The sequence below is a fragment of the Mya arenaria genome, chromosome 5 (genome assembly GCF_026914265.1).
Source record: "Mya arenaria isolate MELC-2E11 chromosome 5, ASM2691426v1".
NCBI lineage: Eukaryota > Metazoa > Mollusca > Bivalvia > Myida > Myidae > Mya > Mya arenaria.
The window spans coordinates 58,409,836-58,426,506 of NC_069126.1; the positions used below are offsets into that span (position 1 = coordinate 58,409,836).

The 16,671-nt window shown below is 33.4% G+C and overlaps 1 protein-coding gene across 2 annotated transcripts in view; it reads right to left on the bottom strand.

Moving 5' to 3' along the window:
- The window catches only part of LOC128236296 (hemicentin-1-like), an 81,122-nt gene that overhangs the window by 48,527 nt on the left and 15,924 nt on the right, over positions 1-16,671 (bottom strand). For both annotated transcript variants that reach the window (XM_052951183.1, XM_052951182.1), the window contains exon 2: positions 7,267-7,623. In XM_052951183.1, coding sequence (XP_052807143.1) covers positions 7,267-7,623 — 357 coding nt within the window. The remainder of the gene's footprint in view (positions 1-7,266; positions 7,624-16,671) is intronic.

Here is a 16,671-nt window from a genome sequence, read left to right on the forward strand (position 1 = left end):
TGTTGCAACGATAATACACACTTGTTACGACGATAATGCATACTGATTGCGACGATAATGCATACTTTAAACGACGATAATGCATACTTGTTACGAATATAGTACATACTTGTAACGACGATAATACATACTTGTAACGAATAATACATACTTGTAACGACGATAACACACACTTGTTCCGAATATAGTACATACTTGTAACGACGATAATACATACTTGTTACGAATATAGTACATACTTTTAACAATGATAATACATACGTGTTACGAATATTGTACATACTTGTAACGACGAAAATACACACTTGTTACGACGATAATGCATATTGATTGCGACGATAATACAGACTTGTAACGACGATAATAGATACTTGTTACGAATATAGTACATACTTGAACCGACGATAATACACACGTGTTACGACGATCATACACACTTGTTACGGGTATAATGCATACTTGTTGCGACGATAATACACACTTGTTACGACGATAATGCATACTGATTGCGACGATAATACACACTTGTTACGAATATAGTACATACTTTTAACGATGATAATACACACGTGTTACGAATATTGTACATACTTGTAACGACGATAATACATACTTGTTACGAATATATGACATACTTGTAACGACGATAATACACACGTGTTACGACGATAATACACACTTGCTACGAGGATAATGCATACTTATTGCGACGATAATACACACTTGTTACGACGATAATGCATTCTAATTGCGACGATAATAGACACTTGTTACGACGATAATGCATACTTCTAGCGACGATAATGCATACTTGTTACGACGATAATGCATACATGTAACGACGATAATACATTCATGTAACGACGATAATACATACATGTAACGACGATAATGCATACTTGTAACGACGATAATGCATACTTGTAACGACGATAATGCATACCTATTGCGACAATAATACACACTTGTTACGACAAAAATGCATACTTGTTCCGACGATAATACACACTTGTTGCGACGATAATGCATACTTGTTGCGACGATAATGCATACTTGTTGCGACGATAATACATACTTGTTACGACGATAATGCAAACTTGTTGCGACGATATTACACACTTGTTAGGTTAATGCATACTTGTAACGACGATAATACATACTTGTAACGACGATAATGCCTACTTTAAACGACGATAATGCATACTGGTTGCGACGATAATGCGTACTTTTTGCGACGATAATACACACGTGTTACGAATATTGTACATACTTGTAACGACGATAATACACACTTGTTACGAATATAATACACACTTGTAACGATGATAATACACACTTGTTACGAATATAATACATGCTTGTAACGACGATAATACACACTTGTTACGAATATAATACATACTTGTAACGATGATAATACACACGTGTTATGAATATAATACACACTTGTAACGACGATAATACACACTTGTTACGAATATAATACACACTTGTAACAACGATAATACACACGTGTTACGAATATTGTACATACTTGTAACGACGATAATACACACTTGCTACGAATATAATACACACTTGTAACGACAATAATATACACGAGTTACGAATATAATACATACTTGTAATGACGATAATACACACTTGTTACGAATATAATACACACTTGTAACGATGATAATACACACATGTTACGAATATTGTACATACTTTTAACGACGATAATACACACTTGTTACGAATATAATACACACTTGTAACGACGATAATACACACTTGTCACGAATATAATACATACTTGTAATGACGATAATACACACTTGTTACGAATATAATACACACTTGTAACGATGATAATACACACATGTTACGAATATTGTACATACTTTTAACGACGATAATACACACTTGTCACGAATATAATACACACTTGTAAAGACGATAATACACACTTGTTAGGAATATTGTACATACTTGTAACGATGATAATACACACTTGTTACAAATATAGTACATACTTGTAACGACGATAATACACATGTTTTACGAATATAATACACACTTGTAACGATGAAAATACACACTTGTTACGAATATAATACACACTTGTAACGATGATAATACCCGTGTTACGAATATAATACACACTTGTTACGATGATAATACACACGTGTCACGAATATGATACACACTTCTAACGACGATAATACACACTTTTTAACGATGATTTTAATGATGATGTGGATGCTGATGATATGGATGCTGATGATATGGATGCTGATGATGTGGATGTTGATGATGTGGATGCTGATTATATGGATGCTGATGATATGGATGCTGATGATATGGATGCTGATGATATGGATTCTGATGATATGGATGCTGATGATATGGATGTTGATGATGTGGATGCTGATGGTGTGGATGCTGATGATGTTGATGCTGATGATATGGATGCTGATGCTATGGATGTTGATGATGTGGATGCTGATGATATGGATGCTGATGATATGGATGATATGGATGTTGATGATATGGATGCTGATGATGTGGATGCTGATGATATGGATGCTGATGAGATGGATGTTGATGATATAGATGCTGATGGTGTGGATGATAATGATGTTGATGCTGATGATATGGATGCTGATGATATGGATGTTGATGATGTGGATGCTGATGATATGGATGCTGATGATATGGATGTTGATGATGTGGATGCTGATGATATGGATGCTGATGATATGGATGATATGGATGTTGATGATGTAGATGCTGATGATGTGGATGCTGATGATATGGATGCTGATGATATGGATGCTGATGATATGGATGCTGATGATATGGATGCTGATGATATGGAGGCTGACGATGTGGATTCCCTTTTGATCAACCAGGGACTGAAATAGGTAGACTTATCTTATGAGATGAATTGGTGCCTGATATTTGAGTAAAATTGCAATTCATTTTTGTTTCATGATCAGCCTTAAAATATGTTTTTTTTTAACTAGAAAGTGCATTTTTTTAATATTGTTCGTCAGTGGGTGTTCTTTAAAATACTGAGATCTCAAAACATGTATATCTTCTAATAAAAGCAATTGGCCACCATTGGAGGTGATATTTCTAGAAATGTCCTCAGTAAGAGGTTTTGTTAATTTCATTCAAATAAGTAATAAGTCAAGAGACACCTGTTTCATTATTAAATATAGCATAAATTGTTAGCCTTAAGAAACATAGTATACCTATTTGCTTATATAATATGTTTTGTCTACACAGGTCAACACAAGCAGACGTATTTACTGGAAATGGCACAAACCATGTAAAAATCATATTAAAATTTTGTAACAATTAGAAATTACCATTCCTAAAGCAAATTTGATTTCAAAAGCTTTATTTCTGTAAAGGCGTAAGTGCGCTTAAAGTGCGATGACCAGGCTTCTGTTTTGCCTTCCTTTGTGTACAATTATTTATTTATAACCACCATACTTGTCATCTTAGTAAAACTTAGTCTTTCGTGTTTAACTTAATGAATGTGTGTCATGTTACTGATCAGTGTAGGAAGTTAAAATAAATTATTGTATATAACAGAAAGGCCTTTTACTGAATTTCTACCGATCAAATAAAATCCTGAAGTCAAACGTGTTTAACATGTACTACAATGTAAATTATATAGCACTGTATAAAGACATTTTGCTCAGGTCAGCGTGACAGAAAAGATGAGTTTGCTTACCGTGCCCATTTTATTGTACAAATTCAGAAATTAATTAATGGTAAGGTTATCAGTGAAAACACATCATTTTGAATACATGTCATCTTTCTTTATTGACAAGCAGAGGCAGAACAACCTAGTGATGTTGATGATGATGATGATGATGATGATGATGATGATGATGATGATGATGATGATGATGATGATGATGATGATGATGATGATGATGATGATGATGATGATGATAATCATCATGTTGAAGATAGTCATGATGGTTTTCTGTTTGTGAATCCATTTCAAGCAGCAATGCTGCAGATGAACCGACTGCCATTTCCGACGACAGCTCTGATAGCAATGAAGACTAGAGAATTCCAAAGAAAAGACCTTTTGGTATAAAAAAAGCTTGGGTTTTTCTTGCTTAATGTGTTGTAATTTCCATGTGTGCTAATGGCCACTTTTAAATCTAGTGTTATTCATTGCCAATATATTAGGAAAAATAAGATAATGCTAAATATTCTCTGTAAATTTAAGCCAAAGAATGAGACAAATGATGATGATTAATAATCCTGTACTCCGCTACCTCTTGATGCTTATTTAGCTTTAAGTTTGACTTCATTTTTTTTTGTCCAAATGTAGAAATATTAGAAAAAAAGTATTCTTGAATTCCTGATTGATTGCTGTTGGTCTTCTTGGAATAACACTATTATAGTGTTGCACTTAATTATAACAGCTTTATTCTTATGGCCACTCAAGCACTTTCAAGTCCTCCAAGATTCTCCCTATTGCAATTTCTTTCCTAGGCTACTTAAATTGATGAAACATGGTTTAATATAGGATTATATTTTGCATGGTTATTTGTCCTTTAGAGGACTGTCAAGAATACACTATCATAATTAAGTGCTCAAAATAGATGAAATTATAGTGTGTGTTTTTCTTTCTACAAAATAGTTTGTATTTTTGTGTTTTAGGAAAAAAGTACTGCTACAGTCAGAACACCTTGGAGATTAAAATATGCTTTAAGCTTAAAACTCCACCAAAAATAGGTTAGAATGTCTTGAACTTATAACGATGTATCCAATTCTTGCCAGGCGATCACGGAAAATGGTGTAAGAGAACATTAGAACGACGATAATACACACTTTTTAACGATGATAATACACACTTGTAACGAATATAATACATACTTGTAACGATGATAATACACACTTGTTACGAATATAATACACACTTGTAACGATGATAATACACACTTGTTACGGATAAAATACACACTTGTAACGACGATAATACACACTTGTAACGATAATAATACACACTTGTAACGATGATAATACACACTTGTTACGAATATAATACACACTTGTAACGACGATAATACACACGTGTTACGAATATAATACATACTTGTAACGATGATAATACACATGTGTTACGACGATAATACACACTTGTAACGATGATAATACACACGTGTTATGAATATAGTACATACTTGTAACGACGATAATACACACTTGTTACGAATATTGTACATACTTGAAACGATGATAATGCACATGTGTTACGAATATAATACACACTTGTAACGATGATAATACACACGTGTTACCAATATAATACATATTTGTTATGAATATAATACAAACATGTTTTAAACGACTATAAAACATAGTTTTAAGATAATTATGCACACTTGTTTGTTTTAAGGAATGAATTGTTGGATTGGTGTCTTTATCGGGGTATGAACGTTGTTGGGGTGGTAAAGTGTTTGACTTTGACCAGTACGCTCACATTCCCGATAATGACATCAATGCCGCAATTCATTACTTATATTTTCACCAATATGCCATCATGTCATTCAAGAATTGTTAAAAAAATCCTTTATTTTATTTAAGACCACCTAAAAGTTATCCTTTCTCACCCATTCTATTAATAGAACGACGACCGTAACCGGAAACAAGTTATCAAATGACGTCGCAATAACGCGGGACAAGGTCAACCACTTGAAATCACTTTTAAACGTAAATTTCAAACACTTGCGGCAACAATACATTTAACATTTCATTGATTTAAACTTTCTAAAATGTTGATTTATCTTTACGGGACTTGATGACACAATACCATCAATAACAAGATAAACAATTTCACTGTATATTGTTATGCGATGATTTGCGAACCGTAATTTCCGAAGATGTTGCGTTCATTGGATGATAATCGCAATTGACGAAAGACAGTTCATTTAAGGAACGAACGTCGAGGTGTAAATGTAAGACTTTAATAAGTACTTGTTACGACTATAAAACATATGTGTTACGCCTATAGTATATATTAATATGACAATTATACAAAATTGTTACGGCGATGAAACATACTTCTATAAAATGTAGAAAATAATTGTAAAAGCCTAATACGTACTTGTTACTTGTTGATACGAAGATATTACACAATTGCTTTGACGATAACGCATAATTGTAACGACGTTAATACATTCTTTTTACAAAAGTAGCACGTACTTGTAACGTCTAAAATACATATTCGCTTAGAATATAATTTATATTTGTTACGACTACGATACAATTTAACGATGATGATATACAAATGTTACGACGGTAATACGCAATTGTTAGGACTATAAAACATATTTGTTACGATAATTGATACGTGTTGAAATAATCAATTATAATCTTTACGTCTTTAGAACATACTTTTATGATGATAATAGACCCTAGGTACGACATTAACTCATACTTGTGATGGCGATAAAGCACACTTATTACGTCTATTCCACATACTTGCTCCGGCTTGCTACATACTTGACATTATATGCACTTGTAACTGATATATTACATACATACATCAGGGTTTCGACAATAGTGATGGGTATAATACATACTTGTTTCGACGAAAATACGTACGTTCTATATGATTAATACCCATAACAATTATAACACATACTAAAACTTATTTTAAGGCTATAAATTTTGTACGACGATAATACACCAAAAGTTCGACGATTATACATTCTGGTTCGACAATTAAATCTTCTTGTAACGACGATCAAAATACTTGTCAGGACAATAATACATACGCGGTACAAATATCATACATACCTTTTACGACGATAATACTTGTTTTGACCTTAAACTATAAATTTGACGACGATAATAGATACGAGGAACGAAGACAACAAATACTGGTACCGACTACAACACGTACGTGTAACGACGATAAAACATACCCGTTACAATTATAATACAGACTTAATACATACTGTTACGTCGATAATACATTCTTGTTACGACCAAGATATAATATTAAAATGGCTTTATATACCTGTTACCACTATACAACATTCTTGTTATAACGATAATACATAGTTGATACGCAGATTATTCAAACTTTTAACGACTATAATACATACCGATACGACGATGACATATACATACAGATTTGTTCCCACGATAAAATGCACTTATAACGACTATATACATATGTGTAAAGCCTATTATACATATTTGTTAAGTCGGCATTACACTTCATACGTAGATATTACATACTTGACACGACGATTGTTTTATCCCCAGTAACCACATTTGAATCGCCCACTGGAGGTAGACAAAACCACACATGTCCGTTCATGTCTCTGGTGACGGTCCGGATGACACAGACGAACTGGCTCCTACTGACACAGTTACAGCTGAGGTAATACGGCGGTTGAGGATCTGATGATGATTCACAACCTGATGAACCGTACCCTACTGAGATGATTGTCTGAGGAGTTAATCCCATTAGTCTTCTATTAAAGACTACATACTGTACATCGGTAGACGTGGTACACGTCAGCTGCAGGGATGCGTTTTCTTGAACTGTGAAACCTCCAGACGTACCATTCCCCGACAACGTGATGCTGCACACTGTAAATAAAATAACAAATGTCAATGTGAGTTTTCTCAAAGATTTTTAAAAAGCAAAAGCAAAGGCAAGATTGATTTACAGAAAATGTTTAAAATAATTGACTGTAAGACTACTGATAAATATAAGTAAGCTCGTCCATTTCCCAATTCACAGACAACTTTTCTGTATATTTCATGTCCTTTTCAAGCATTTTTTATTGAAAGATAATTTCATACAATTTTCCATTAAAAACAGTTTGAAATTAAAAAGTATTCGGTCGACCTAACAAACTTCTTATCCATTTGATATTAAAATATTAATTTAGAAAATGTTCGGTCTTCCTAACAAATCTAAAAAACTTAAAATTAAAGAAACATTCACAATTAATACCTAAAAGTACCAAATGTTCAGTCGTACGAATAAATAAGAAATGAAAAAAAGTATGACTAAAATAGGAATTCATATAAAATGTTCGGTCGACCTAATATATTTAAAATACATCTTATTTCAGAAAATATCTACTAAAATTCAAACCACAAAATGTTCGATTGTCCGAACATTGGTCAATTCCATTTACTAGTAATATTAAAATATTAATTCAGAAAATGTTTCGTCGTCCTAACAAATTTGAAATAGTCAAAGTCAGTATTTAAATGTACCAAATGTTTGGTCGTCCGAAAAAAAGAAAAGGACAAAATTATTACTAAAATCAAAACAATAATTGATTGCAATGCTCTGTCGACCTAACAAATTTGAAACACATTAGATTTCAGAACTACTAAATTCAAAATAAAAAAAAAACACAAAATGTTCGGTCGTTCGAACATTGATCAAATTCATTCACTAGTAATTTTAAAATATTAAATTATATAAAAATCGAATCAGTAATTGATGTTCTGTCGACCTAACAATTTTGAAATAAATCAGTTTTAGAACTTATTAAATTCAAAATATGAAATCACAAAATGTTTAGTCGTCCGAACATTATTCATATCCATTGAATATCAGAATTATGAATTCAAGAAATGTTTGGTTATCCTGACTAATTTGAAAAAATTAAAATCAAAATACATTCATATTCAGTATTTAGTTGTAACAAATGTTGGGCCGTCCGAACAAACAAAAAATGGTTTTAATTTTTAAAACAAAATGCGAATAAATAAAAAAAGTTAAATCGACCAAACAAATTTGGTAAAAAATACATCAGATTATAAAACTATTGAAATTCAGAATATGAAATCACACAAAATGTTCGGTCATCCAACATTGGTCATATCCTAACAAATTAGAAATGGATAAAATCTAAACTAAAATCAAAACAGTACTTGATAAAAAATGTTCGGTCGACCTGACAATTAAATTGGAAATAGTCAGATTTTAAAACTATTTAAAATCAAAATATGAAACCAAAAATGTTTGGTTGTCAGAACAAAACCATACCCGTTGATTATCAACAATATGAAATCACAAAATATTTGGTCGTTCTTACAAATTTGAAATGGACAGAATTTAAACTAAAATCTAAACATGATTTTTTAGAGAATGTTCGGGCGACCAAACAAATTGGTCAATATTCAAAACTATTGAAAATCAAAATATGAAATCACAAAATGTTCGGTCGTTCTGACAAATTTGAATTAGTTCAAATAAAAAAAACAGTCAGTTTTTAATGTATCAAATATTCAGTCGTCCAAACGAATTTGAAATGGACAAAATCAAAACATGAATTGATAGCAAATGTTCGGTTGACCGAACAAACTTGAAACGGTCAATTGGCAAACACATTGAATATCAAAATATGAAATCACAAAATGTTCAGTTGTTTTAGAATGGAAAAATATGAACTAGAATCAAATTGTGAACTGAGAAAATGGTTGGCCGTCCAAGAAATTTAATATGGTCAAAATTCAAAAATACTGAAAATCAAGATATGAAAGCACAAAATATTAGGTCGTTCAAACAAATAACGAACGGTCAAAATTAAAAAAAAGCTCCAAAATGTTTGGTCATCGAAACAAATTTGAGTTGGACAATAAAAAACAAGTGATGAAATTTGATAAAAAAAAAAGTTTGGTTGTCCCAGCTGCTTCGAATATTGATAATTGAATATCAAATCGGAATAAACAAAATGTTGAACAAATTTGATATGATCAAAATTAAAACTTAAATCGACAAACGAAATATGATATCACAAAATGATAGGTCGTCTCAATTTGGAACAGTTAAAATTAAAAAATATTCAAAATCAGAATTTAAAATCTAATGATCCAAATGTTTGTTTATTGCAGTCATATGAAAAGGATAATATTAAAACAGAAATCAAAATTAGGACTTGTTCAATTGTGTCATTGCGATAAACACCGTCCATGTATTGCAGGTATAAATGCCAGATTTAGTTAAATTAAGGTGTTGCTAGGTCCGATCTTTGTTGACACAAGTTGAGTTCAAGTTGTCCATTTACATTATGTGTGTTTTGGTAAGGATGTCCACCATGTTTATCCTTTCAACAAACTTCGACATTGCAGCCACTCGTAATGATGTCATGGAAGTGAACATGCCCCCACTTTTGTCTAAACTATAGCCTCGAAGAAAGTGTGCAATGCTAGACATATTATGCTGATTATGTTGATGCTGATGATATTGATGCTTATGTAACTGATGATATGGATGCTGATGATGTGGATGCTGATGATATGGATGCTGATGATGTTGATGCTGATGATATGGATGCTGATGATATGGATGCTGATGATATGGATGCTGATGATGTTGATGTTGATGATGTGGATGCTGATTATATGGATGCTGATGATATGGATGCTGATGATATGGATGCTGATGATATGGATTCTGATGATATGGATGCTGATGATATGGATGTTGATGATGTGGATGCTGATATTGTGGATGCTGATGATGTTGATGCTGATGATATGGATGCTGATGCTATGGATGTTGATGATGTGGATGCTGATGATATGGATGCTGATGATATGGATGATATGGATGTTGATGATGTGGATGCTGATGATGTGGATGCTGATGATATGGATGCTGATGATATGGATTTTGATGATATAGATGCTGATGGTGTGGATGCTAATGATGTTGATGCTGATGATATGGATGCTGATGATATGGATGTTGATGATGTGGATGCTGATGATATGGATGCTGATGATATGGATGTTGATGATGTGGATGCTGATGATATGGATGCTGATGATATGGATGATATGGATGTTGATGATGTGGATGCTGATGATGTGGATGCTGATGATATGGATGCTGATGATATGGATGCTGATGATATGGATTCTGATGATATGGATGCTGATGATATGGATGCTGATGATATGGATGCTGACGATGTGGATTCCCTATTGATCAACCAGGGACTGAAATAGGTACACTTATCTTCCTTATAATATGAGATGAATTGGTGCCTGATATTGGAGTAAAATTGCAATTCATTTTTGTTCCATGATCAGCCTTAAAATATGTTGTTTTTTTTAACTAGAAAGTGCAATTTTTTTTTAATATTGTTCGTCAGTGGGTGTTCTTTAAAATACTGAGATCTCAAAACATGTATATCTTCTAATAAAAGCAACTGGCCACCATTGGAGGTGATATTTCTAGAAATGTCCTCAGTAAGAGGTTTTGTTAATTTCATTCAAATAAGTAATAAGTCAAGAGACACCTGTTTCATTATTAAATATAGCATTAATTGTTAGCCTTAAGAAACATAGTATACCTATTTGCTTATATAATATGTTTTGTCTACACAGGTCAACACAAGCAGACGTATTTACTGGAAATGGCACAAACCATGTAAAAATCATATTAAAATTTTGTAACAATTAGAAATTACCATTCCTAAAGCAAATTTGATTTCAAAAGTTTTATTTCTGTAAAGGTGTAAGTGCGCTGTTATGACCAGGCTTCTGTTTTGCCTTCCTTTGTGTACAATTATTTATTTATAACCACCATACTTGTCATCTTAGTAAAACTTAGTCTTTAGTGTTTAACTTAATGAATGTGTGTCATGTTACCGATCAGTGTAGGAAGTTAAAATAAATATAAATTGTATATAACAGAAAGGCCTTTTACTGAATTTCTACCGATCAAATAAAATCCTGAAGTCAAACGTGTTTAACATGTACTACAATGTAAATTATATAGCACTGTATAAAGACATTTTGCTCAGGTCAGCGTGACAGAAAAGATGAGTTTGCTTACCGTGCCCATTTTATTGTACAAATTCAGAAATTAATTAATGGTAAGGTTATCAGTGAAAACACATCATTTTGAATACATGTCATCTTTATTTATTGACAAGCAGAGGCAGAACAACCTAGTGATGTAGATGATGATGATGATGATGATGATGATGATGATGATGATGATGATGATGATGATGATGATGATGATGATGATGAAGATAATCATCATGTTGAAGATAGTCATGATGGTTTTCTGTTTGTGAATCCATTTCAAGCAGCAATGCTGCAGATGAACCGACTGCCATTTCCGACGACAGCTCTGATAGCAATGAAGACTACAGAATTCCAAAGAAAAGACCTTTTGGTATAAAAAAGCTTGGGTTTTTCTTGCTTAATGTGTTGTAATTTCCATGTGTCCTAATGGCCACTTTTAAATCTAGTGTTATTCATTGCCAATATATTAGGAAAAATAAGATAATGCTAAATATTCTCTGTAAATTTAAGCCAAAGAATGAGACAAATGATGATGATTAATAATCCTGTACTCCGCTACCTCTTGATGCTTATTTAGCTTTAAGTTTGACTTCATTTTTTGTCCAAATGTAGAAATATTAGAAAAAAATATTCTTAAATTCCTGATTGATTGCTGTTGGTCTTCTTGGAATAACACTATTATAGTGTTGCACTTAATTATAACAGCTTTATTCTTATGGCCACTCAAGCACTTTCAAGTCCTCCAAGATTCTCCCTATTGCAATTTCTTTCCTAGGCTACTTAAATTGATGAAACATGGTTTAATATAGGATTATATTTTGCATGGTTATTTGTCCTTTAGAGGACTGTCAAGAATACACGTTCATAATTAAGTGCTCAAAATAGATGAAATTATAGTGTGTGTTTTTCTTTCTACAAAATAGTTTGTATTTTTGTGTTTTAGGAAAAAAGAACTGCTACAGTCAGAACACCTTGGAGATTAAAATATGCTTTAAGCTTAAAACTCCACCAAAAATTGGTTAGAATGTCTTGAACTTATAACGATGTATCCAATTCTTGCCAGGCGATCACGGACAATGGTGTAAGAGAACATTAGAACAAAGCAACTTGTCTCGCAAAAGGCTCCTCAAAAAGCCAACAAATAGACACTGTAAATACCAGAATAGACTAAATTTCATTTTGACTTTAGCTTTAAAACTGAATACCATCAGTGATTGACAAGTTCTTTGGAAATTGTTCTATTTTGTTTGTTGTTCCACAATTAAAAATTGAATTTAAATATGGTAATAACTTGTCCTCAGTTGGAGGTGATTGTGCTAGAATTGTCCTCAATTGGAGGTCATTATCATCATGTATGAATCTGTCAAACAAAAATGTATTAACTATCTTCTGAACGCTATCAAAACATTAAGCTATGTTTTATTTTAAATAGTATCCAGCGCGAATGAATGAAGCTTTGTTTATATTTGAGATTTGATATGCATTAATTTTTGTTAAAGAAAATCATTTTTCAGAAAAAAATATTCTTTGTATTGTGATATGCCTTTGCAGTGGGCATCATGCAGAATTTTACCTAGAACAGAAACTAAATCTATTTTCAAATATATTTAAATGAAACTTGGTTAACATGTTGCCAGGGACAAATTGTTTTTGTACAGCAAGGGACATAACTTTGGCTTTAGTTTGTATTGAGTTATGCCTAATTTTCGACTGAGAGAAAACAGGCGAGCGCTGTTTTTCTCTTCATGGCGCTCTTGTTGACCTTGGCAAGACCAAGGTTTAAAATGAAGATATGGCTTGTTAGTTATTAATATTAACTAACAAGCCATATCTTCATTTTAACATTGAACATAATAACTTATTATGCCCCCCCCCCCCCTTCGAAGAAGAGGGGTATATTGCTTTGCACATGTTGGTAGGTCGGTCGTTCGGTCCGTCGGTAGACCAAAGCTTGTCCAAGTGATAACTCAACAATTCCTGGACATATGGTCATCAAACTTGACATTAAGGTTGGGCCTGACCAGTAGATGACCCCTGTTGATTTAAGGGGTCATTGGGTCAAAGGTCGAGGTCACAGTGACCTTGAATGATAAAAGGTTGTCTGAGTGATAACTCGACAATGCCTGCACCCATGGCCCTCAACCTTGACTTGGAGGTTGGGCCTGGTCACCGGGTCAAAGGTTAAGGTCACAGTGACATTGAAGGCAATCCCGACAATTCCTGGAGATATGGTCATCAAACTTAACATGAAGGTTAGGCCTTACCACTAGCTATCCCTAATGATTTTAAGAGTCATCAGACCGAGGGTCAAGGTCACAGTGACCTTTAACGCAAAACAGTTATCAAAGCTCCTCCCAGTGATATCTCAACAATGCCTGGTCCTATGATCATCGAACTTGACCTGAAGGCTGGGACTGACCAGTAGATATCCTCTGTCAATATAAGGAGTAATCGGATCAAAGGTCAAGGTCACAGTGACCTTAAATGCGAAAATATTGTTCCAGTAATAACTTAACAATGCCTGCACCCATGACCCTCAAACTTGACTTTGGGGTTGGTCCTGACATGTTGATGACCCAATTTGATTTTAGGGGTCATCGGGTCAAAGGTCAGGGTCACAGAGACCTTGAACGCACAAAGCTTGTTTGTGTCATAACTTGACAATTAGGTTTTGGGCGACCAGTTGATTACTCCTATGGATTTTGAGGTCAAAGGTTTTGGTCATAACTCATATTCATCACTAAAATTTTGTCATATTTACTTATTTTTATCTGCAAATATCAGTATCATCTGAACATGATTAAAAAATGTACCTACTATCCTCACACTTTAAATGGTCACAATCTTAAAATTGTCAATATCAATGACAAATCAGTTATCATTTTGTTCCATGCTTATTTCATTCAATTGTCCAAATAATCCTGAAAACATGGCCTTCAGGGGGCATAATGTTTGACAAACATCTCTTGATTTATAAAATCAGAGAAGTCTGACAATCAAATTGAGAGTTTAAGAGTTTAATAACTTTATTAGTGTCTGTTGTGTAAATGAAATCATCAAATAAACAGTAGTGTGAGTTCTGTTTTTTGGAGCTAATAATTATCTACTAATTATCCGGCTATTGATAATAGTTATGTACTTATTTCACAGATCCGGAGCATGTTATTTATCCGAGGTTCTTTTGACCAGTATTTGTATCCATGTGTCTGCATTATGCTGATTACTATTTATATATTCTTATTGAACACCTTACTTGAAGTGATCAGCTATATAAATATATCCATCCATCTGAAGTTGCTGTTCGTTGACACTCAACTATTACAGTATTACAATCGGACCAATAAATATAAAATATTTATGAAAACGTTACTTTTGTTTTTTTCTGACATTATCCCTGATTTATATGCAAACAGAAATCGGCGTGACATCCTTAAAAATCTAAATGATACCAGTTTTGTTCGCACAAGATGATGCGTTGTTCACATTACATTAATTATTACATCCCCATGTAACACACTGGGTGATTCAGTTTTTTCAACGCAGTCGTTATCACACGCTGAAATAGCCATTGAAATTGTAAGGGCAGTTATTATCTGTTTTTCCTCCTGATAAGTGATACCATATCCAGAGGTTGTAATGTTGTAGAAAAGAAACAGCAAGAACAATTATACCAGCTTGACCTATAAACGCATCGATAACACTTTTTTCGCGGTTCTGAAGTACCGTACAAATTCGCTGGATTGATATCCGTCGCCAAATTAGGCATGTTTTATGCACCACAAAGGCAAAAAAGTATAGTTGGGTCATATTTCCAATATATAGCAACAACAGTTGACACACATAAAAGCATTTCCCGAATCCATTTATACACCCTTTCTAAGTTCCAACCATTTGTAACAAACCAGAGCCTTCTCGCCCAAAACAGAAAAAAACATGAATATTTCGAAGTAGTAAAAAGTCTTAACACTGCATTACACTGGTGGATTGCCATTGAATTTCTTTGATGAACTCATACCGAGATACATGAATGGCTGCCCATGATGGAAATTAACACAACTATTAACTGTCGGGTCCGGGTGTGTGTGGGGGGGGGAACATATTAATGCATGTGTACTTCTTTTGATCATGGAGCAAAATAGAAAAAAAATAACACTAAGGACGATTACAACCAGGGTATCTTTGGAAACGAGCTCATCAAGCGCGTAAGAAGCAAATTGACATTCTGCGGAAAGGGTTAGCTCGGGACACACCCGGAAGGGATGTCCCCTCCCGTCGATATTTTTTCTTCTATTTTAAGCATTGAAAGACTCGATTTTCAGTGAGTTCAGGTTTTATTTTTATTTTTTATTTTAAACATGTTCCGTAAAAATATCGTTTAGAAACATTTATTCACTTAGAAACAATCGTTAATATAATAAAACAGTAATAAACATGTTATGGACACATGTTATCTATGTAGCAAACACAAAATGTTATAACTAGTCAAAATAAATCAAACACATTTAATATATAGATATGCACATTGTGTCAAATAATCTAAGCCATCATTCAGAAGTTAATCTCTAAAATAATCGACGACTGTTTTCACGCCATTCACACGCCAAAAAGCTAGATGGTGTAAGCACGACATGGTGACCTCAATATTCTGAATGTCGTGTAAGACTTGTTTTAATTTATATGCGCGTAGCTTTATTAAAAAAACTACTTTAAAAACATCGGTATCAAATATTCGCGGAACCATTGCCGTAACAAGCCAGAACATTGGGCCGCGACCACGGCCCCTGCAGCACCAGCTCCTACGCGCACACACATACCGAGAAAAGCTGGTTACAAATTACGTTTTTTTTTTTA